Genomic DNA, 24,020 nt, shown 5'->3' with positions numbered 1-24,020 from the left:
GTACTAAAGGCATATAGTAGATCAATGCATCAATCCTGAAACTTGCACCACTTCAATGTAGTTTTGGGGTGTCTTGTACACAACAAAATGTGGCATTTTTATTTTAAGGAAAAAAACCAAACAAACCACCAAATTTCTGTTGCAAGTTCATCTGGATCTAGGTGTTTGGTTTTCCCTTTTTGTGGGTTTGGGATTTTTTTTAATGACTGCCAAACACACATACCAAAATGTAAATCATAGATTTACGAAATATAAAATTTGTTAAGGAAAAAAAATTCTCATAGCATATGGGTCAGAAGAGTTGGCTAAAGCCAACGGGTCTGTATGGACTACTTTTTGTAGTTGTGATGCTCGAATTCTTCGTGTCTCCTGCGACTTGTTCTATATTGTGTTCATCCCTCGGGGCTGTTCTCCTAAGCTTTGCTCTTCTCCCTTTCTCCCGAGTCTTGCTTTCGGTTCCTCTAACTCATGGCTTTCTGTAAAATTTGCCTAGAAGCACGTTGGTAAGAGAGCCCCTCTGCAAGGCAGCCATTTTAGCACATTTGGAACCTCCTTTTTTTGTGTTGGAAGTACTTGGTTACAGAGGCAGTTTGGAATCATCCTTCTACTCCTTCCCCGGGTGAACAGCAAAGGGTTCTTTACTCCTGATGCATATAGTGTGTGTACAGCATTGTCACCTCACCACTCCTCTCCAGTATTTGATGATCTGCAAAAGGAAGATCCCAGTGGGAGAGGTTGGGTTTTATTTCTCTGGCTGTTTGGTTTTGGTTTGTGTGTATGTGTGTGTGTGTGGCGTGTGTGTATGTAGATCTTTTAGGACGGACTTATCAAGTCCCTGAAAGGGCTTGGAGTCCTTCACCTAACGGTAGTGTTAAGTAAAAACTACTTTCAGCTAACTTGGTTTGTGTTGTTTTAGCTTTTTCAAAGTGTAAAGTAGGCTGGTCACTCTAAAGTGAGGGACAGAACCATTTTTGGAGGTGATCGCTTGCTCATGGGCTGTGCATTGGCCTCTGCTGGGTGGCAGAAAGTCATTTGGTGGTGGTTCCAAAGAAGATATTTTGAACAAAGAATGTATTTGGGAAGGGATCTGAAAGGTTGTTCTTGTTTCTTCATTTGCTTTCCTCTTCCCCCCCCCTTTTCTGGAAAAGATCCTTTGTAACTTTCTAAGGATGCATTTGAAGTTTTAAGCTAGGCATAAATATGATTTTTATACAGTAGCTTTAAAGAGCTTAGAAACCTAAACTAACTTAGACATAGTAATGTCCCCTCTTCACAGGTGTCCCCATTGATCATGGCAGAGAACCCGAAGGGAAAGGGACAGGATGGTACTTTAAGAAAAAAATAAAAGCTCTTTTTTCTTAGGTTTTATGGTTTTTTAATTTCAGAGCAGAGTGTGCCAGCATCTCTCTAGCATCCTCCTTAAAGTACAGGGTTTGAGATTTAGCGACAAATATTCCCCCGACCTTCAGACATATCCCAGACCTGCATCCTCATCTGCTAGTCCTGCTCCCAACGTTTTCCAAAGATTGCACCACCAGTAAGTCATCCCACCCTCCTTTCTATTTTCTCCCTTGAAATATCATGAACAACAGAATTGTCTGTGGTTTTTTTTATTATCCTTCTGCCCAGCTGGCCCTAGCTAATATCAGCCCAGAATCTAACTGTAATGGCTAAAGAGACTTACCTGAGCCCCCCTCTTCTCATCTCTTCCCTGCCCTAGACACACTACTTCAGCTTTACAAAGACACTAACCTCTTTCCTCCCACCTGTGTGACTCTGGAGTGGTCAAGACACGTTGGGAGAAACTGGGTTACTGCTAGATCCAAGTTACTGCAGTCCCTCTGGTGTAAATGCCATCAGAACTACAATACTTCCTGTTGGAAAAGGTCACCCTTCTTTCTCTTTTAACCCCTCCATTCCTTCCCCCCAACAGAATAAAACACTAGAATTTATTTATACGTATTTGATGTTGTAGGTCTAGGTGAAAAAGTAATTGTTTCACTGCTCTATTTATATATTATGTCTGAATTATTCTGTGCAGGAAAGGCCAAGAAATGCATGTGAGCTTCATTCCATTCCTCACCTTTGCGTGACTGTCAGCTGCAGTTGGCAAGACTCTCTCACTTTAGTGGAGTTTTGTGTGATGGAAAGCAGTTTTAGAGCCCAAATTTCTACAGTGCAATATCCTTCTCTGGCATATATATTTTTGTTTGTTTGTTTAAAGCTAGTCTAAGGTTAGTGCAGTTTGTGGTGCTCTGGAGTCAAAAGGAAAAGCCTCTGATTCTCAAGGAACAGAAATGCCAAGGGTGCTGGTACGCTGATACAAATCCAGCTTGGGGAGGAGGAGAGTGGAGATGCACAGAATGTGTTGATGCAGTTGCAGAGGGTCCTTCTGCTCGAAGGGTTTGGGCCCTGATTTATTCCTTTATGAGTTGCTTTTTGACTGGAAATCAGCTACCAAATTGCAGGCTCCTTGTGCTAGGGAAGATGCAGGGTGCAGCGGGAGGGAGAGGTGGAATCCACCTTCTCAGCAACAGTGGGCAAAGCAGAAATATTCAGAGGCTGACTTTGCTGCTGCGTGTTCAGCAGAAGGTCTGAAGCACGTGTGTGATCCGTTCTTTCCCTCAGTGATTCGTAGCCAGCAGCTGCACTCAGTGCTGCTTTCCTCACCTCACCACCACCTCAGCTGCTGTTGGCTCTTAATTCAATAACAAATAAATATTGAAGTTGTGGGGGGAGGCAGGGGAAAAAAAAGGCACTCCAGTTTCTTTTTAAATGACGAGTGGAAGCAGCACAGTCACCAGTGACACCAGTCTTGCTGTTGATGTCCCATCACTTGCTCCTGGCTATGCCAGCTGTGCAGTGTCAGCACCTCTGGATGTGTTTGCTGCCCATTGCCCTCCCTGTGCGTGTTGTGCTCACGCAGAGGCACTCACTCCATCAGGACCTTCCTTGCAGGAATGCTGCAAAGCTTCAAGCTGCCCTGTGGTTCCTGTGTATTTATAGATTTAAAAATGAGCTGAGCAGTTTTGCTGTGTCTCACCTGGCTCCTCCGTTCACTTTGCAGCCAGACCCCTGCATGTCAGGATCTCCCTCTGTTGCTTTTTGTTAACCCTCCCTGGTTAAGCACAGATTAATTCTTTGTACCACGGGTTATATTTGACTCGGCAGCCCAGTTTCTCCTAAGAAAGTTGCATTTGGGAATAAGAATTAATTTACAGGAGGTGCTTTTAGTGCATGGGCACAGCAGGTGTGTTTTGCTGAAGTGATGTAACGGGAGGGGCAGCAGAGTCCGGCTGGTTTTTGTTGTTTATTTTAATCCAAAGACCACCAGGTTTTTCCCAGTGGCCACAAACACTCCCTTGGGTTTAATGGCTTGTCCTGGCTGCTCCAGATGTCCTTGACTGTCCCCCCAGGAATCACAGCTGCAGCAGTGAGGCGCTCACCCTTTAGCATGTCTCGAGGCGTTGTCCTTAGCTGGAATCCTCCCTCTGGTTCTGTATAAATTGCATTTGTTGTTTCTCAAGGGGATATTGTCCTCCTTAAAGCTTTTAACCTCATGACCTGTATAGTAAATTTTTTTTGGCCTTTCCTCTCTTTGTCTTTTCATGTAGACCAGATATTTGAAAGGGCAGACGATGGATAATTGTGTAACGTGCAACCTGTTTATATTTTTTGGAAACTTTTACTCGGACCGGAATTCGAATCACGGAATCACCAGGCCAGTTGCGGCACACTCTTTATTGCCCTTCTCCTCGTTTCAGTACCTATTGTTTCTCCTTTCAAATATGTGATTGTATTAGCTCTTTCCATATGAAAGAATTCTCCTTATTTAAATAAAAAAAAAATTTAAAAAAATAAAGCAGGTTATGCTTTTCTCAAAAAAATCCGCAGTCCCTCGTCTCATTCTTTTCGTTAGAATTTCTTCACAGAAAGGGTGATTGGACAGTGGGATGGGCTGCTCAGGGACAGGGTGGAACCACCATCGCTGAGGGTGTTTAAGGAACGCCTGGAGTGGTGTTGGGTCATACGTTGGACTCAATTCCAACCTAACTGATTCTGTTAGATACTTGGGGGTTTTTAGCTTGAATGAATGGAGGTGGCCACAGCACTGGTGTCCCAGTGCAGGGACGGGGGGGTAACGACTCTTGGGACCCCGTCATGGCGGGCCCTGGGCCGGGCCGCCACGCGCGGGGTGTTGCCATGGTAACCCATCCGGGTCTTCCCTTGGCCCCGCCCCGCGGTTGCCACGTGAGTCTGACGTCACGTCCGGCGCCGCCAGGTAGGGGGCGGGAGGAGCGCAGCGCGCGGAGTGGCCACGCCCCCCGGCGCGAGGGGGGCCCCGAGGGGTGGGGGGGGGATCGTCCCGGTCCTGGTCCTGATCCCGGTCTCGGTCCCAGTCCTGGCCCCGGTCCCTGTCGTCTTCCCGGTCCTGGTCTTGGTCCAGGTCCACGTTCTCGTCCCGGTCCTGGTTCTCATCCTCGTCCCGGTTCTGGTCCAGGTCCATGCCCTGGTCCCGGTCCCGATCTTGGTCCTAGTCGCAGTCCCGGTCCTTATCCTGGTCCTGGTCTCACTCCTGATCCTGGTCCCTGGCCTGATCGCGATCCCGATCCTGGTCCTGATCCTGGATGGTGATCCCGATCCCTGTCCCGGCACTGCGGTGCCGCTGGTCCCGCAGCCCCCTCACGTCAGGGCCTGGGAGGGGGGTTCGTGCCTCCTCTGCCCCCCCCGGCTCGGAACGGGGGGTGGGTGATGCCCCCGCAGGGTGGGAGGCCTGGTGGCGGGTCCTCTGCCCCCAAAAACGCTCCAGGAGGGGTCCAGGGCTGGGCACAGCCTGGGTGGTGGGTCCTGGTGACCCTCTAAGGGTGAGGTGTGGGGTCAGTCCTGCTGCCCCCCAGGGAGTTCCCGAGGGGGGCCAAGGCTGGGCTGGGGGTCAGTGGTGCTGCTCCCCCCTCAAAAGGGGGTGCAGAGCCTGGTAAAGGGGCTGGTGGTGCCCTGAGGAGGAGCACGAGGTGGTGCTGCACACCTGCCCCGGGGCCGGGGCCAGCCTGTGCCGCAGGGATCAGCACAGTCCTGGCCATCGTGTGCTCTCAGGGAATCTGTGAGGCGGTGACAGAGAACAGGTGGGAGCAAAACTCTGCCAGGGGCCCCTGACAAAGTGCGTTCTCTGTGTTTGATAGGCAGAGAGAAACCAGGCCAGTGGCACCGCTCTGTAGGGTGGTGATGTGCTCACATCTCGCTTTGTTCTGCCCTGATCAAAGCCACGCAGATGGATTTGTTCTGGTAACTTTCCGTTGTGTTGAGGTGAGTGAGGAGACATAGCACTGATTCCCTGCTATTTTCTGACCTAGCTTTCAGCAGTTCTGCTTCCTACAGCACCTACATCTGTGCTCCTGTAAGCAGCTTTTTAAAGCAGAGGGTGTTCGTGGGTTCTGCCTGTCCCCTTCCCCACTTGCAAAGAAATACCTCTGTTTGCAAGGAAATAACTATTTTTTTAAAGCTACCTGAGCTCTAAAAAGCTCAGGTACTGTGCTCACAGGGTGCCTGAGCACCTAGTTTGTCCATCACTAACATCAGAATTTGGGCTGGGAGCTTTGTTTTGTACAAAGCAGAATATAGGCTGGAATTAAGCTGTTGTGTTCCTGCAGAACCAGTGGAAGAATAAGCAAGGTTTCCAGCTTAGGACTGCAGGCAGAAGCAGGGGAGATGAAAAATGTGTCAGTTTAGTAATTTGATTTTTGCAGTTATTCCTGCAGATCCAACAGAAACACACAAATTTGGAGAGCAAGAGAACTTTGGGGAAACGAGTTACCATGAGCTACTTGTAGCAGAGGTTGGAGTGATGCTTTCTGTTAAGTGATGTTCAGCTCACTGTGAGCCAAAGGGTGATGCTGCTCTTCTCTTCTGCTCCCGAGGTTTGGACACACCTTTGACAGGATGTTGGGGTTTCTGAAGGAGCCTGTTGTGGTCACTGCAGAGATCAACGTGAACCTCGTGGCCCTGACTGTGATGGGATTAATAACTCGCCTTTGGGGGCTCTGTTATCCACGGGCTGTGGTGTGAGTAGAAGAGTTTATTTTCTGCTTGAATGACACAGGCTTGTTTTTTAAACCTTTACGAGTAAGAATGCAGGAGCAGAAGAGCAGAGCTTGACTGATGTCAGCCTCTGTAAATCACAGAATCACAGAATGGTTTGGGTTGGAAGGGACCTTAAAACTCATCTCATTCCAATCCCCTGTCATGGGCAGGGACACCTTCCACTAGCCCAGGTTGCTCCAAGCCCCATCCAACCTGGCCTTGGACACTTCCAGGGATGGGGCAGCCACAGCTTCTCTGGGCAACCTGTGCCAGGGCCTCCCCACCCTCACAGGGAAGAATTTCTTCCTAATATCTAATCTAAAGCTACTCCCTGTCAGTGTGAAGCCATTCCCCTTGTCCTGTCACTCTAGGCCCTTATAATCTCTCTCCATCTTTCCTGTAGGGTCCCTTCAGGTACTGGGAGGCCACAATTAGGTCACCCCTGTCCCTTCTCTTTTCCAGGATGAACAATCCCAATACAGTGATAGTGTTTCCCTAATCCAACTTCCCGAGGGGAAGGTAAAGGTGCAAAACCTCAGTTCTTCGTTAACTTTCTGCCAACAAGTCAGTATTTGCTTTCCTGGTGTCCCTCCAGGATAATTCCAGTTAGATTTGGCATATTTCTGCCTTTTGTGTTTCAGTTTTGATGAAGTTTATTATGGCCAGTTCGTGTCGCTCTACATGAAGAGGATCTTCTTTGTGGATGACAGTGGCCCACCTTTTGGCCACATGCTGCTGGCCTTGGGAGGTAGGGTCTCCTGGAACTGGGAAGTGCCTGTTGCCTGTTGCTGCGGGAGACAGAAGTGCTGGTTAAAAATGAGTTGTCAGATCCAGTTACTGGGGAAAAGCACAAGGCAGATGAGAGATTTTGATGTAGAGAGAAGTGGGTTTTCTTTTATTTTGTGTTGTTAGGAGGCTGTTGTACGAGTAGAGTGGAGGTGATGGATCCATGTATCCGTTACCTCACTGTTATCCAATCCTTTGGATAAAGAGAAGGGTGAGATGAAAACTGCTGGAGACAAGACATAGACAACAAACACTCTCAGGCCTGAGTTCCTTTCTGTAGCTGAGATACGCACAACATGAAAGTGTCTGTATGGGATGGGGAGATTAAATATACATCTGACTTTGTCACTGAGAATCTGTCGTTCCCAATTTATATTCTTTGTGCCTCTGCACATTCTCAAGCACTGCTGCAGGCAGATCACTATCAAAGAGGACCCTTTTGGGAAAGGGGGCCCTCATGCCTGGAAAAGCTGTGTGTTTGGGAAATGGTTCCCAATTTAGCAGCAGTTTTTGTACTTGTTTTGAGACTGGAAGTTCTGAATTGTTGCTTATGTTGTAGGTTACTTAGGAGGATTTGATGGAAACTTCTTATGGAACAGGATTGGAGCTGGTAAGAGCTGTTTTTAACTGTCTCATTCTTTTGAGAAAAGGAGAATTTCAGGGGCTGACAGATTCCTTTTACCTGACTAGTGAAAATAACACTTTACCTGACACCTTCCCTTCTCCTTTTCAATAAGTCTTCTGCAGGTCTCAAACAGAAATACAAGGCACTGTGATTCCAGATTTTTTAAATTCAGCTAAAACAGCTTAAACAGTACAAGATGGACAATAAATTAGCACAAGTCAGCGTTAGATTCAACAGCTAAGGAGTTCTGTAGTGGTCTGTGCTCCTTGCAGTTAAGTTTCCAGTCGGTCATTGTGTTGTCTCCTGTTCCAGAATACACCATGAACGTTCCTGTGTGGTCCCTGCGGCTCCTGCCAGCCCTGGCTGGTGCTCTCTGTGTGCCTTTAGCCTACCAGATCCTGGTGGAACTGCACTTCTCCCACTGTGCTGCACTTGGAGCTGCTCTTCTGATCCTCTTAGGTAAGATTATTCCACTGAGACCCATTCTTCATACATGGGGATGAGTCCCTTTTCCCCCTCAGGGATTTTTAGGGTGCATAGAAGGCTGGAGTAGTATCTCTCCACAGAACACTGACAACATATTGGAGCCCACATTCATGCTGAGCTCCCTGGCCCTCTCTATCCTCACAGCTCTGCAGCAGGCTGCCCTTCTGGGCTTTATACAAGTTCACTTCAGTACTAAGCAAAGTGAGCAGCCTTAACAGCCTCACAGAAAACCACATTTCTTGTATCCAAGGAGGCCTGTACTCCCTCCCTCAGAGGTTTACAGGATGAGTTGCAACATATTGGTTTTTAACAGCAGGACAACCCTTCTCTCAGTCAGAGCTCATCTGATTTCTTCATCTGCAAACTGCAGCAAACCAGCCTGTGTCCTTAGCACTGTGGTTTGACTCTGTTCTGGTGTGTTCAGCTCAGTTCATTTTGTTTCTCTGAGGGGCTGCTGGCAGCTGCCTGAAAGGGCAAGAGCCTCTCAGCAGCGCTTTAGCAGCCTGATAAGAGAAACCTCTCCTAGCTACCGACTGCTCTGATTCTGGCTCCTTGCAGCTCCTTGTCTTGCAGATTTGTTGTTGTGCTCATTGCCTGCTGGGCTCACTGCCCTGACTGCCTGGAGAAGCACCTCTCTGGATTTACCAGCATTGATTTTCTTTGCCTTTGTAGGAAGCACAGCAGCTTTATCTGCCTCCTGCCAGAGTTTACTGCTTGCTCTGTGTCTTGGAGACAGTTATGGCCTTGTGCTTTGCTCCTGCTGGAAGGTTTTAGTCCCTTATAAACCCAGCACCTTCCCACTACAGCCAGTAGGAATTGGCTGTCCCTAAAGGGCAGGTCCTTCTGTTGGATAACAGTGCAATTGTCTGAGGTAGCACTTGCCTGTAGATAAATTTCTCTAATTTTGTGTCTGTCTCTCTTTTCCCACAGAGAACTCTCTGATCACTCAGTCAAGGTTCATGCTCCTGGAATCAATATTGATTTTTTTTATCCTACTTGCAGTTTTGTCCTACCTGAAGTTCTGCAATTTGCAGAGGCACAGGTAAAGCTGGATTGTCTCCCATCCTTTTGGATATTCTCGTGGTGACTTTTTTGGTCACAAACTGTGTGGTTTTTTTCTATAAATCAATTCACCATTGTGTAGTTGACTTAATCTGTCTGTAAAACCCAATGCTTTGCTGCTCCAGAAGTTTTCTCAGCAGCATTAAAGACTGTTTTAACTCTTAGCAAGGTTGTCGTTTTTTTTTATTTTACAATAGAAGTAAAATCCCTTGGGAGCACTTCTTTGCCCACCCACATTTTTTATTGGAAGGTTTCCTCTGTGCACATAAACACTAAAGATAACAGGTCACTTAATGCTCCTTTATTACTGTTTACATGCATTGAATTTAGAGATACTTGTCTTTTTTGTTCTCTGATCCTTGCAGAGGATAAAGTAATATTTAGTGTAGTAAAATTATCTTTAAAGCAAACTCAGCAAGTGATTTAATACATTTATCTTTAAGATCCTTCTCTGGAAGATGGTGGTTTTGGCTCATGCTGACTGGAGTAGCCTGTTCATGTGCAGTTGGGTAAGCGATGGTGTCTTACTTGGACTTTATTGCCTCCTGTTCAAGGGAAAGTTTGAATATTTATAGCTTATATTAGGTAGTTGTGTAGTTTTTAACCTTGTTCATTTTTTATGCACTTTCTTCTCAGAGTGAAATACATGGGCCTGTTTACCTATATGCTGCTCTTGGCCATTGCAGGGCTGCACTTCTGGCACATGATAGGAGACCAGACCTTGTCAAATGTAGGTACCACAACATGCAGAATATACTGTGTAACTTTTCAGTGCAGGAACCGGCCAGGGGCCCACAGATAACAATGCTGACTGTAGCTGGGTTTTCTGCTAAAATTCCTTGTAGGGAAACCCTCCTTTCAAAGAACAGTTCCCAGCTTATTTGCTGGGGAAGATGGAGTTAAGTTTTAAGAAAAACACGTGTGTGTGACTGGCTTTTCTGCTCTCTTCCGTGTCTTGGTGATTTCTCAAAACCTACACTGTCTCACATACCTTTTGCTAGCTGCAGTTCACATCCTCAGTGGAAGTTATCCAGTTGTCCACAAAGTTACAGCTGAATGAGGGGGATGGGGGAAACCTAGAAAAGACAAACAAAACAAGCCAAGTGCACTGTTATTTTTAATATTTTTCGTATCTGGAGGATGAAACCAGTGAGTTTTCCCTGTTCCCCCAGGTTTCCTTGCTGTGCCATTTTCTAGCCCGGGGACTGGCCCTCCTCCTCATCCCAGTGGTGATGTACCTGTCCTTCTTCTATGTCCACTTGGCTCTGCTGTATCGCTCTGGGCCTCATGACCAGATCATGACAAGTGCTTTCCAAGCCAGCTTAGAGGTAAAGGAAATGTGGCCATAGAACTGATTTATTAGGGAGAAAAAGGGTAAAGCTGTCTTATGTTCACTATTAGAAGAAAGGTGTGCAATCCTGTTCCCTTGATCCTGCATATTTGTTCCTTTTATGTCATTTAACCACTTTGCTGCTGTAGTACTGCTTTAAAATGAAGCAATAATGACTGAAATCCTAATAACAGATGAAAAGCTGTTTTCCCAGTGAACCAAGAACAATATTTTCACTCTTCTGCAGAAGATTTGTCCTTTCTTACAGGAAACTCCACAGAAGTAGACACAGTACTGAACTCTTGAGTGATGACACAGTACACTACAGGATAACAGTATGATTTTCTGTAGAAGAGTGCATAGTCTGTCCTTTAGAACAGCATGGCTTTAGGGATATTCCCCGAGACCCTGTAGTCTTTTAGGCATTGGTGTATTTACTGTCTTCTGAGTACGGTGTTGCAAGACTTGACTTTTGTAGATGAAACCAAATGAGAAGGCACTGTGCTAAGGTCTGCTATGTTAAAGTGACAGGTGACTCATAATAGAATTTAAATAGCCTCTGAGTTGTTTCTTCTTTCTACTTATCCTGTCCTTACCCTTCTCAGGGTGGGCTGGCTCGGATCACTCAGGGCCAGCCCTTAGAGGTGGCCTATGGCTCTCAGATCACCCTGCGGAACGTGCTGGGCAAGCCCATGCAGTGTTGGCTCCACTCTCACACGAACACTTATCCCATCAGGTGAGGAATCTGGGTGGAAGTATGCTCTGGTGCTTCACCTGCCAGTCCAAGTATCGTGGTTTGTATCCTGGCAATGTCTTCATTAATGCTTTAGATTCCCTGTGCTCTGTAGGAAGGAGCCAGTGATCTGGTGCTGGTTTGTATTGCTGGTGAGCACAGAAATGTACCCTTACACTTGTGTGGGGTTTTTAACTCTCTGTGCAGGTATGAGAATGGCCGAGGGAGTTCCCATCAACAGCAGGTGACCTGCTATCCCTTCAAGGATGTGAACAACTGGTGGATTGTCAAAGATCCTGGAATGTGAGTATGTAAGAGATTTCAATGCAAGCTACATGCTTCCAGAACCAAGGCATAGCTTGGCTTGAACATAAGTCTTCTCTGCTTATGGGTGTAGAGGCCACGTGTGATCTGAGTAAGGGATTGCAGCTGCAGAGTTGGTAAATGCAGCTCCTTGCAGGATCCTCCTCAATGTGGTAAAAGCATTGAGGACTCTGAAATCCTGTCTGAACTGCTCCTGCCAGAACGTGGGCTGTGCTGTGCACAAGGGAAACTTGAAAGACTCACAGGACCAGTGTAAATTCTTCAGGTGCTTTGCATGAAAGGGGAGTTCTGCTTTTTGAAGTGTGTGAACCATGGCATTAGAGTGTCTTGGTGAGTTTTATCAAACTTGGATGAGTCTCAGAAGAAAGTAGAAATCACTTTTGCAAAATGAGTAGTTCTTTCTATTAAAAGTGTTGGATGAGCTTAGAATCTGCTACGTGGGGAGGGATTCCAAGTGGTGCCTGTACCTGAGAGGCCTGATTTGTGCTGAAGTGTCACTGTCAGTGCCATTGTCACTGTCAGTGCAGAGCAGGACTCTTTGTTCTTGTTTTGCCAGTAAAAGCCCTTGAGTGATATAATTTCATATTGATCAAAAAGTTGCTTTTCTAGGTTTCTTATGTTGCTCTGGGAACTGTATAAAGAGTCCTCCTAGAAGGGCTGTGTGTCATTATAAATCATATCTATGTTGGGAAAGTTTGTCCATGGTGCAAACCTTTCAAGTAGGGACTCTACCAGAAGTACAGAAACCTAATATATTCTTAAAATTCTTCAAACTCAAGACTCCTACAAACAGGTGCAAAGTCCTTCTATAGAACAGCAAAATACAGGCAGCAGTTTGATGAACTGCAGTGTTCCCCCTTGCCAGAAGTCCAGAAGGAAGATGAGACTTTGGTCTGCATGGTGGAGAAAGCCATTGATCTTTCTTATAATTCTGCCAAAGTGACAGCAGCTGTAGTACAGCACTTGTGAGACTCACTGAGCACTCACTTGTTCCACAGAAGCCACCAAACAGCTGTGGGATGGGAATAACCTTAATTCACTCCTGACTGACCTGGATTCAGACCACTGACCTAATGCCTGCGGTGTCAGTATCCCATTACTGATCCTCTGACTCACTGTGCCCTTAGCTCACCTTTCCCTTGATGAGCTTTGTTTCCATTCTGGTACAATCTATATATTGCTTTAATTTCTCATCTTCCTGCTTAAATATCTGTCCCTGCCTGCAGCTTCTTGACCTGACAGTTTGGTCACAACAAGGTTGTGTTATATATAAAGACATATGTCAAATTTAACCATTTCCTCTTGGGTATCACTTCACCAGGCAGCAGCTGGTGGTGAGTAACCCCCCCCGGCCCGTCAGGCATGGACACATTGTGCAGCTGGTCCACGGCATCACAACCCGCTACCTCAACACGTAAGTCCCTTCCTCTTCCTCTGCTCTGCCAGTCCTGCCTCACTCTGCTGTGTTGTCTCTCAGAGTAACCCTTCAGGGGGTGAAGCACAGTGACCTTGCATTCAGATGTGCCATAAACTGCCTGTTACTCACGGATCGACAGTGGGGCAAGGAGGGACCTCGTGTGGTTAGTTCTTCCATAAGCCATCCCTGGGGCCCAGAGGGAGGATGCTCTGTGCTTATTTATTTTTTGCAGCTGATTTGGCAGTGGGATTTGATCTTAATCACAAATTGCTCAGTGGCTGTTCACTGTTTCTGGTCCTCTCTACGAGGTGATGGTTTTTCCCGTGTTCACATTTCATGGTAGTTCTGCAGATTCCTAAACAGAGTCCCCTCCGTGAGCCTTCATCCTTCACTGCCCCCCCTCCAGGCAGGTGCAGGGATTTAATATTTTGTGTAACTTAACCCAGAGACAACTCAATTGATTTTGTTGGCATACTCCTGCATGAAGGATGCGCTCTGGAAGTTAGGAAGATGTGTTGGAGAATCCAGTGTGCTGTGGCTCATTGCCACAGATTCTTGCCTGTGTTGAAAGCCTGCAGTATGAAATTGCCTCCTGACTGCTTCCCAAAGGGCATCTGCTTGAATATCACTCAGATTAGGAAGGGGGCTGCTCTGAACTTGGGTTTTGCCATGTCCCTTCCAAACCTAATTTGTTCATTATTGGAAAGCCCAGTGAACGGTGTCTCTGTTTGTCACAATCAGTGCTTGTTCTTCAGCCTGGCATCGCAGGCATCTGCACTGGCTTCCTCTGAGCCTGTTCCTGGCAGCTCTGGCTTTTGGGGAGTGCTCTCTCTCAGAGTAAACAGTGCAATCTGTATAAGAGAGTTATTTTCACTTTATTACTGAATCCAGTCTAAACCAATCCCATATGGTTTTGCTTTTTATATGAATTTGGGAAATGGTGGTGGAGGATCTTATTTAACTTGTCTTCTAGGCATGATGTTGCTGCCCCCCTGAGCCCCCACTCCCAGGAAGTTTCCTGCTATATTGATTATAACATCTCCATGCCAGCACAGAACCTCTGGAGAGTGGTGAGTGGTCAAAGGGAGGGGAGGAGCTGATCATGTTCCAGCAGAAACAGCTGGGACAACATGACAATCCAAAGCCATCTTTCTGTTGTAGGAGATTGTAAATCGGGAGTCTGACACAGATGTGTGGAAGACAATTCTGTCAGAAGTGAGGTTTGTTCATGTCAACACCTCTGCAGTGCTAAAGGTAAGTGGGCTTATGTTTATGTCCTACAGCTTTTGTTTCATGCAGTGCTTGTATTCTCACAAACTACTCATCTCTCTGCTCCCAAATAAATAAACAACTACAAAAATAACCAAATAAGTAAATAAAAGGAAACAATAAACTTGCTCAGGGTGACAAAAAAACAGCATGTGTTTTAGGTAGTCGTATTTCATCCCTTTTCAGCATCAGAGCTGTCTTGCTTCTCAGGAGGTTGACCACTGTACACTGCTGAGGCTTAGAATTTGATGCTGAGTCTGTGAGTAGCACGTGACAGCAGCTGGAGTAGTTAAGGATCTTTTTCTTCACAGAGTTTGCCAGAATCACTGACTTTATGGCTGTAGCATTTGTTGAGACAGCACTGCATGGTGACTCTTCACATACACTTTCTAGCAATCCCTTGCTGGCCTCCCAGGCAGGGCCTGGGAATTTCCATCCTGAAGTTCAGGTTGGCAGCACTGTAAGTTCACAGCCCTCTTTCACTTACAGCTCAGTGGAGCATCTCTGCCCGAGTGGGGATACCGGCAGCTGGAGGTGGTTGGAGAGAAGCTGTCCAAAGGCTACCACCAGAGCATGCTGTGGAATGTGGAAGAGCACAGATACGGGAAAAGTACGTCTCAGCAGATTTCTGTGACTGGGGAACACTTCATGTTGATGGGAAGGTGGTAGTGTGTGTACGTGTGTTCAGTTGGCCCTGTCATGATGTCAGAATCCTTACAAATTCCCTTAGAGCACTGTTGCAGTTGGATGATGTATTGGAGAAGGGCTCCTGGGAGAGTGAGGAGCCAGGAGTATATCCTGTGTGCTTCCCTCTCTAGCTTTCTGCCCGTTATGTCGTTATTTCTGAGCTATGCTGTTTTCTTCCAGGCCAAGAGCAAAAAGAGAGGGAAGTGGAACTCCACTCTCCCACACAGATGGACATCAGTAAAAACCTCAGCTTCATGGCAAAGTTCACAGAATTGCAGGTGAGTGTCTTGTTATTCCCTTCATCTTTCCTCCTGGTGCAGAGCAGAAACCTGAGCATATCTGCAGACTCTGAGCCTAAGGATCCATTGTTTATTCCTTGCTGATAGTCTGGCTTCCTCACTGAAAAAAAAATATTTCAGAATGCACTTATAAGGGCATTAGAGACCTGTGCTGTTCAGCAATGAATACCCAAGTGATTGTGTAACAAAAAAGGGGGAGGAAAATCTGTTGTGCACCCAGAAGCTGCATGAAACTGAACTGTAATGTGTGTTACATGGAAAGTGCATTATATAAGAACAAAATAAAGCCTTTGTATTGATCAGTATCCATGTGAGATAGGCAAAATCTTTCTCCACTCCCAGGTTAGGAACTTAGCATCTTATATCTGGAACTGTTCAACCACCTGTTGCTCCCATTCTGAAAGCTTTGTTTCCTTTTTTTTTTCTAGTGGAAAATACTCACATTAAAAAATGAAGACACAGAACATAAGTACAGCTCCTCTGCTCTGGACTGGATCACAATGGACACAAATATTGCCTACTGGCTCCACCCCACCTCTGGGGTAAGTACAAGAGGCAGAAGTAACTGTGAATGGGGTGAGAAAGGAGACTTCAGTTCACATGTGAGCTCCAGGAGTGGGAGTCCGAGCAGGGCTGCAGTTCCAGCCAAGGACTCTTCCTCTGCTAATGTATTTTCCCTGAGGGTTGAGGTTTTTATTTTAGCATGAGATACAGCTTTGACAGTAGTGACTTTTAATTAAATCATGTCTTCTTGAACTTTTTTTTAAAGGTAAACTGCAGTTTAATAGTTTCCATTATTGATTCTACTTAGAAGATGAGTTCATCTCCAATAGCATTTTTCAAATGCCTTCCATTACAAAAGAGTCTTAAAGCAGCAAAGTTTATCAGCCAGCTTTGTTCCAGTTTACTAGCCAGGCACATTCTGAGGTTTAATTTAGCAAGTATGTGTATGTAATATTTAAACTTACTTAAAAGAACCACTGCTTCTGGCTGACCATCAACTATCCTGCAGGCCCAGATCCACCTCCTTGGGAATGTTGTCACCTGGGCTTCAGCTAATGCTGCTGCTCTGGTCTACATGTGTCTGTCCCTGTGGTACTTGATACGACGGAGGAGGAGGATTTATGACATCCCTGAAGGTCTGATTCCACTGTGTGTGTGTGTCCAGGTGGAGGGTTGTGGCTTGCTCTGCTCTGAGATGCCATCTCCCATCTCCTGCAGATTCCTGGCAGCTCTGGGTGTCAGCTGGGGGTGTCTGTGGTGGAGGCTGGGTTGTGAACTACCTGCCCTTCTTCCTGATGGAGAAAACACTTTTCCTGTACCACTACCTGCCTGCCCTCACATTCCAGATTCTCCTGATTCCCATCGTGTTGCAGCACCTCGGTGATCATCTCTGCAGGTATTTGCTTTAACAGAGACAGTTCTCTTTAACAAGGGAAGTGACACAGTTCTTTTTCTCCTGTCCAGGCTGTCACCTGGACAAGCTGCTGCAGGGAGAGCAGTGGTTTTTCCAGCAGAGGCCACACTCTGTCATTTAGAGAAACAGGCCAGGTGTAGGTCTTCCTTTTGGATGAAGTGTTCGTCCAGCTTTGATGTAACTTGACTGCTCTTTCCCGCTCTCATCCCAGGTCTGTGCTGCTCAAGAGCATGTTCAGTGCACTGATTGTAGCCTGGTTCTCCTCAGTGTACTTTGTCTACTGCACCTTCAGCCCCGTGACCTACGGGCAGCCCGCGCTGTCCGTGACAGAACTCAAGGACTTGCGCTGGAAGGACAGCTGGAACATCCTCATCCGAAAACAGTGACTGCTACAATCGTGTTACAGCCAAAAGGAAACACCTTTTGTGCAAAGCCAAGGATTTATTGTTAGTATAACTGAAATCTTAACAGTCGGATCAAGTAATTGACAGTAGTCCAGATCTAACGATTACAGGAAAAGAGCACTGTTACAGAAAAGCTCTCAACAGGAATACATTTATGAGCACAATTCCCAGTTTCTGCCCCTGTTACATTCACCCTTCCACTGCCCCTTGGGGCCTGAAGGTTGCTGACTTCAGGCAACAGCATCCCAGGCTCCTTTGCTGGGAAGAACATGCTGCAACAATTTCTTCTTCCTCTTTCTGACAGTGGTGGTTTCTTCCTTCTTGCACTGCGTTTCACTGAGGGCTATTTCATGTGTTTCCCAGCACCTTGGTCTACAATTCCATGATAAAAGTTACAAAAAATGGGCACTCTCCAACACATCAGATATTTTTCTCTTGATACTCCTAAAAAAAAAAGGTTTTCCACGCTCTGAAGCTTATCCATTCTTTAACAATCAGTAACTGGCCCTGCAGCCTTCAGCACCATCCCATGACTCTATTCCTCAACAATGCATTATTTGCCCCCACTTTCACTGCTCTGCTATCATGCCTATTTATGTAAATACAGCATTAAGCCACATTTATAAATAGTTCATTCTGCATAGAATAATGACTTGTTACTATTATCTATGTGTAATCATTTGGCATAACCATCATTTTTAAGAAGCAAAAATAAAAAGACATTAGAAAATTACTGTTACAGCTAAACAAGCTAAAACAAGGCTTTGGGCAAGCCAGGAAGTCAGCCAGAGCCAGAAGAATCCTCTGGCCTTGTGGCATTGATGTGAAGCCTAAGGCCTGTTACCAGCCATGGCTGTATGGTATTTACTGGGCTGCAGGGTTACACCTCAAATTCCATGGGAAGAGGAACTCTGGGCAAGGTAGGACTGATCCTGCTGAGAAGAAAACCTGCTCTAACTTGTGCATGTGGGTTCAGGGTAAAAACACTGCAACCCAAACCATGGCCTGGCCTGTTCTAGCAGAGGAATTCACAGAGAAGGGGGAAGGCAGAGGTGAAGGACTAGGATTGCCCAGTGGGGAATTTGTAATGGCTCTAGTTATTTAACCAGGGTTACAGTACCTCGGCCACATCCCATTTGTTATCTCCATGGGGCTGCAGCAGCAGGTCCTTTAATACAGCACAAAGCTGCCCAGAACAGCAGCCCCACAGAGCAGAGGCTCTTTGTGGAGCTCCTCACAGCTCTAACAAACGCTATTCAAGGCTCTAACAAATGCTTTGAGCTCCCCCCTGGCCTCCAGAGGAAGGTATGATCCAACACCACAGTCATTCAAAGTAGGGTTTAGTGACTATTTTGCTCCTACTGTAATCAGCCCTGAGAGCTAATGCTTCAGTGCAGTAGCTCATAGTCTAAGTCTGTCACCCTGAGCTAAACAGCACCCAGCAGCAGTCAGGAAATGACCTGCCTTCTCCTGGGCACTGCAGAAGTACCACTCAGCTGAGGAGATCACTGAGATACCAAACCTTCACCCATTTCCAGTGTTGAAAAGACTACAGCGATGAAAGTGCAGACTGCATTTCTTAAGTTTCTTCTTTTTTTTTTTTCTAAATCTTCAGCCATGACAGAACTAAAGGTAACAACTCTGTTGAGTGCAAGAGCTCCTCCAGCAGTGTCCTTTCTGTACCTTTTTGCTGATGTAGTCCAAGTAGCACAATTACCTTTTATATAAAATGGTCATTTTTGATCACTGTTCGTTCATTTGTTTATTAGCCAAAGTAAGACACCCACAACCAACACAGCCAGATGCTGCTTTTAGAAAACTAGCAAGTATGAAAAAGTTCCTCTTAATAACATTTCCCTCCCACCCTTATTCTTAAAATTACACCATAAGTCCAGACTCAAGAATGGTATCACAAGGACAATTTCAAAGGCCCAACTAGCACTTCATTTCAGATTTTTTCTTTTTCCAGACACTTTACTGTAATCACTTATCTGGGGTAAACTACAGAAACTGGGATGTCACTGTTTATACTTCTTGTCTGCTTGTTTTAGAAAACCAGACATTCTTGAGTTTAAGCTGCTGGAGTGCAAGGCAAGCGCTCTGATCCTGTCTGAGGGTACAACATGTCCAGGCAGCTGCCTGTGCCAGCAGGAGGAGGGTCCTGCCATTCCCAGCTTCCCCCCTTGCTGGTCTCACCAGCCATCTCTGGAAGTGGACGGATTCTGCCCAGCAGAATTTGCAACCAGCAGTACAGAAATGCACTAAAAGACACTAATACTGACAAGGTCAGGTTTCTGTTTCCATGAGCAACTCAATCCAGCTGGAGCTCACACATTCAGTAACTGTGGTAAAGGCGACTGTTTGGGTACAAAAAAAATAATCATACAGTGTAGCTAGACTTGGGAGCTTAGAAAGGAATAAATTAGGAATCAAGAGACAATAAACTTCTTGGGCCTGTCCCTGGTGAACTGTAAGTTCCCATTTCTCCCAGACAGCCTCTGTCTCACCCTTATCTCAGGGCAGAGATGCCCCTACAAGTCAAACCCCCTGCCCCCACAGGCTGGCCAGCAGCACAGCAAGGCCAGAACTTAAGGTGCCAACGAGGTGGAGAAGAGTAAGGGCTGCACCTGCTTGTTAAAATTAACAGGGATAGAGGAAAAAAAAACCCAAGAGGCAGATAATTTTCCTGCTAAGGAAGCCCATCATCAGGGAAATGGGGTATCTTACTAATCACCTGATAGTGCTTAATTTTCAGGGAAGTCTTCAGCAGTAGATCTCATTTTGAAAATTAAAAAAAGGCAAGTAGCACTGCCTTTAACCAGTTCATCAAGTAACATAATTCCAGACATCTTAGGGAGAAAAGGGAGGGGTTTGGAGGGGAGAGGGGCCGATGGCCAACTCCATCCTCTCCCCTCTGTGAGAAGGTTCACATCAGGATCCCCTCCACTGCCAGGACGATTTAAAGGGCACTTCACCAACCATTCTGTCGAAGTCCTTTCCCAAAGTTGTCTTCAGTGTTGGTCTGGACCAGAGGCAAACCCAGGTTAGTGTGGACGGCTGCTGGACTCCAGGTGGGAGCGTTTTCCTGCTGCCAGGACACTGCTGCTCTCCGTGGGCTCCGGGAACGGGCGCTTGTAGGTCCGGCCGTGCCCGTTCATCGCCCCTCGCTGCCACTTGCAGATGTCTCCATTCAGGATGTCTTGAATGTGCTGCACTATGAGGTTTATAGCAACTGCAGAGAGGAATGGGAAATGTGGGACGTGAAGGCTTTCCTGGCTGAGTTATCTAGAAAATGTGGAGCATCCAGCCCTGCTCTGCTCAAGTTTTAACAAGCCCTTAAATGAAACTCTGCCTGCTGTCTGCAGCGAGGTCAGACCTCCACGGGTCACTTTTCCAGCCCTCCACAGGCTGAGCAGCTCCCTCCCCTCCAGCAAAACACCTTTCCTTAGAAGCACGTGCCACTCATTCTCTTCCCAACCCCAAGGGTGTCTCCCCAAGGAAATCAGAGAACCCAACTCTTTTTTACCCATGTTGTCAACTCCTCGGGGGATGATCACATCTGCATACTTCTTTGTCTGAAAAACAGGAACAGTGGTGGAGGCTGTTAATGGCAAAGTCAGCTTCATTCTAGGAAGGAGTGACCAAAGGCCAGAAAACTGGGGCAAAGAGGGAGGGTTTCTGTTTCTTCCAGGGTTGTAAGTTAAAGCTCTCAGTCATGATTATACCTAAATTAATTAGGACATCACTGTGGCTAACGTGCACTGGATTTAAGGCCAGGGATTGTTCTTACTGCCCCTTTGCAAAGAATCACCAGGTAGAAGCAGCAGGTCAGGTGTAGAGCCCTTGTTTTTACACTTCTGAGCTGCCTTCAAATATTGACCACTTCAGGCAAGGTCTGTTTGCCAAGAGCTGGTTCTAATCAGCGTTTCATAAGCCATTGCTAAATCTCTGCCAAGAGCCAAGGTACCCAATGTGCATGTGAAATTCCTGCCTGCCTCTGATAACATTTTATTGATCTTTACCACCACAGCACTCCTGCTTTTTCTTCCCCCACTACTTGGAAAAAAGCTGGCAAAATTCAGCATTTCTAACGAGTACTTTTACAGCCCCAGAATTCCTTTGATCTAGAGCAGGAGGAGCCTGAGTTAGCCTTTTCCAGCTTATTTAACCCACATACAGGATTTTGTTCTCAAAGGGTTTTTTACAAATTAATTTGGTTATGTGAGCACCTAAATTGTCCCTGCACTATATAGTACAACAAACAGTGCTAGAATGGTCTGCCCCAGGTTTTCCCCAGTGTTCCCTTGGAGAGAGGCTGCTGGAAACCAAGCTCTTTTTTCTTCCAAGTCTTAAGAATAAACGGAGAGTGGGAGTGTTTTAGTCAGAGGGGCCCATGCTAAAATAGCCCCCAGCCAGCAGTGAGGAAATGTGCTGGAGGCATTTCCATGGTGCTTCGCCAGCAGAAGGGACCATTTCAGTTCCTTAACAACCAGCTGGGAATGGTTGAAGACATGAGGCAGAGGGGAGAGCGTGGGATTTGTGAAATACAAATACCAAAATACCAAGAGTCCACACTGCTGTGTCTACAGTGCAGTTAATCCCCAGATGACCCTGCTCCTCTCCCCAGTCCCCAGAAAAAGCCCCATAAATCAAATTATTGAAACATTCCCTACCGGTAAGCAGAACTCCTCAAAGGCAGGCTTGACAAAGGTGGTGTACTGGGTGAGGATCTGCTCGAGGTCCCTCCCACGTTTCATATCTCGCAGAACTGGGATGGGGAGATAAAACCCCTGAGTGTTGCCACATGGCCGAGGGTGGATAAGGAGCACGAGCTGGCGCTGCCCGTGCCGGCGGAGCCGTTACCTCGGCGGGACAGCCGCACATCCGAGTCCGTGTCCACAAAGAGGCGGAGGTGGAACATGTCCCGAATGTCCTGATTGTAGAAAACCAGGATCCCCTCAAAGAGGACGACGTCAGCAGGGTAGACCACCGTCGTCTCTGCCAGCCTGCCAGGAGAAAACACCCACAGCACACTGTTAAATGGGTGTCACATCAGCACCAAGAGACCCATCCCACCCTGGGATACCCACAGACACCACCTGAGGCTTGACACAAAACCAGAACCTACCGAGAATGTGTCACGAAGTCGTACGTTGGTACCTCAACTGTTTTGCCCTCAACAATGTTTTTCAGGGTTGAATGCATCAAATCATTATCAAAAGCATCTGTGAGAGGAAGGTTCAAAGAGGAGGAGTGTCAGATGCTGCTGTATCAAATGTTCAGCCCAGATTTTTCCGGACCCAAAGGAAAATCTCTTTGCCCCGTGTTTCACCAGGAAAAAAAGAACTTATGGCTTATTCTTTCCTACCAGCAGCCGACATTCCCTGCCTGAGCGACAATTGCTGTGCTTGGTTACAGAGACAGGGAAGAGGCAATTTGCTGTTTATAATCAACTACAACACAATAAAATTAAGATCCCAAAGGTGAAGTTGGTTTCACCAAACCACTCGGTAATTGTACAGTTTCGTGCAACTCTGTTAGTCAAGAGCCAGTTGGAAAACCTCAGGCATTCTTAATGGTTTCCAGTACCCGCCCCTGTGCGCCCACAGCAGCACCAGACTACAGCCAAGGGCAGATCCCTGTCCCGCCTGCAATCCTCCCCCGGGCCGGGGAGCAGCTGTTTGTGCAGACAAGAAGCATAAGGAAAGGATTTGGGGAATGATGTGGTGCATTACAGAGCCTCTCCGGAGCCGGGAGCAGGCCGGGATGCTCCGCAGCTCTCCATGGCTGCAGGAGGGCAGTGCCAGCCGTCAGTAACAACGGGCACGAGGGAAGGACGAACGGATGTTTTGGTGGTGGGGGGGGGAGAGAGCATTTCTGCTCTCCAGCACTTCCCATTTCCTACAAGCCCTTGCCGTGCTCCAAGCACGCCCTGCTCCGGGGGCACGGCGCGGGGCTCACCCGGGTGGTCGAAGTTGTACTGCCCCTTGAGCGCCTTGGCCTGCTGCTCGGCCGTCAGCACCTTGTAGAAGCTGTCCTGGCTCAGGATCAGCACCTTCCGCTGCCGCTGCTCCACCTCGTTCTGCCCCAGCAGCTCCATGATCTTCTCGCACACTGTGGACTGAGCGGGACGGGGGCTCAGCCGGGCCCGGGCCCAGCCCAGCCCCTCCTGCGGGGGGGGGAAGCGGCACCGGCGATGCCCGGGCGGGCGCCGCGCAGCTCCCGCGGTCCGCGGGGCGCCCGGGGAGAGGAGCTCAGCCCCGACAGACCCCGAACGCGGCGGGTCTCACCTTTCCGCTGGCGGTGCCGCCGCTGACGCCGATGAGGAAGGGCTTGGGGTGCGGCCGCTCCGGGTCGGGGCCGCCGGCGGAGGCCATGGCGGGACGGGCACCGTGAGGGGCGGGGCGGGGGGCGGGGCGTGGCTTTATGGAGGCGTGGTTACAGGGGGCGTGGTCGATGGGGGCGTGGCCATGTGCGCTGAGCGGGTCCGTTCTCAGCCGCGGGTCCGTCGGCACGGACGGACAGAGAGACAGGCAGCTCTGCCTCACTGCAAACAGTGCTGCCTTATCCCGGCACACGTGTGTGTGTGTCTGTCTGTGTCGGTGTCTGTGTTTACACCTGTTCCCGAGTGCACACGTAGGGAACAGGTACGTGGGAACTGTGCGTGTGAAGAACCACCTGAAGGTACAAACACAGAGACACGAGGATGTGTAACGTAGGGATAAGACGTGTGCACTGTGTGCGCACACAAGTACTGTGATATAGGTACGTACACACACATGTCAAGTATTATTAGCTATAGATAAAATATACGCATTTTTATATACATTTTGTAGATAAATAGACACAGCCGGAACACGCGGACGGCACGTTCTACATGTAAATATAAAATATAAAATTTTAAAATAAAACCAAATCATATGTTTATACATGTAAAAATCGCTGTGTAGCTCGGTTGACTGCTCCCTGCGCCCAGCGCCGGCTCCATCGGCTGCGGCACCGCGATGGACCCCAGACACCCTCCCCGGGGTAGCACGGACGCCCCCGCCTGCCTCCCCGCGGTCCCAGTCCGGGGGTCTCCATCCGGGGATCCCTGGGCCGGG

General features: G+C 47.5%; 2 protein-coding genes across 6 annotated transcripts; one reads left to right on the top strand and one right to left on the bottom strand.

Annotated features, from left to right (window-relative positions):
- The first annotated feature begins 4,259 nt into the window (after window positions 1-4,259).
- On the top strand, window positions 4,260-18,663 carry POMT1 (protein O-mannosyltransferase 1). Of its 5 annotated transcripts, none has more exons than XM_064676857.1 (21): window positions 4,260-4,282; window positions 5,181-5,304; window positions 5,916-6,059; window positions 6,720-6,826; window positions 7,424-7,474; window positions 7,802-7,948; window positions 8,906-9,017; window positions 9,481-9,546; window positions 9,674-9,767; window positions 10,210-10,365; window positions 10,973-11,103; window positions 11,308-11,403; window positions 12,746-12,838; window positions 13,815-13,911; window positions 14,003-14,095; window positions 14,600-14,720; window positions 14,978-15,075; window positions 15,525-15,638; window positions 16,109-16,235; window positions 16,318-16,495; window positions 16,725-18,663. In XM_064676857.1, the coding sequence occupies exons 3-21, from the start codon at window positions 5,938-5,940 to the stop codon at window positions 16,897-16,899; spliced, it is 2,178 nt and encodes a 725-aa protein (XP_064532927.1). In that variant the 5' UTR covers window positions 4,260-4,282; window positions 5,181-5,304; window positions 5,916-5,937; the 3' UTR covers window positions 16,900-18,663. The 5 variants fall into 5 exon arrangements, with proteins under 5 accessions (XP_064532927.1, XP_064532926.1, XP_064532925.1 ...); XM_064676856.1 differs by lacking the exon at window positions 4,260-4,282 and adding an exon at window positions 4,495-4,585; XM_064676855.1 differs by lacking the exon at window positions 4,260-4,282 and adding an exon at window positions 4,660-4,745.
- Window positions 16,935-23,343, bottom strand: UCK1 (uridine-cytidine kinase 1). Its single transcript, XM_064676859.1, has 7 exons — window positions 23,208-23,343; window positions 22,879-23,038; window positions 22,046-22,142; window positions 21,781-21,923; window positions 21,591-21,685; window positions 20,444-20,492; window positions 16,935-20,149 (listed from the first exon to the last, which is right to left on the bottom strand). The coding sequence occupies exons 1-7, from the start codon at window positions 23,292-23,294 to the stop codon at window positions 19,962-19,964; spliced, it is 819 nt and encodes a 272-aa protein (XP_064532929.1). The 5' UTR covers window positions 23,295-23,343; the 3' UTR covers window positions 16,935-19,961.
- Window positions 23,344-24,020: the final 677 nt, after the last annotated feature.

The sequence above is a fragment of the Pseudopipra pipra genome, chromosome 20, assembly GCF_036250125.1.
Source record: "Pseudopipra pipra isolate bDixPip1 chromosome 20, bDixPip1.hap1, whole genome shotgun sequence".
In the NCBI taxonomy this organism is placed as follows: Eukaryota; Metazoa; Chordata; class Aves; order Passeriformes; family Pipridae; genus Pseudopipra; species Pseudopipra pipra.
This window is presented reverse-complemented; position numbering and strand designations above follow the sequence as displayed.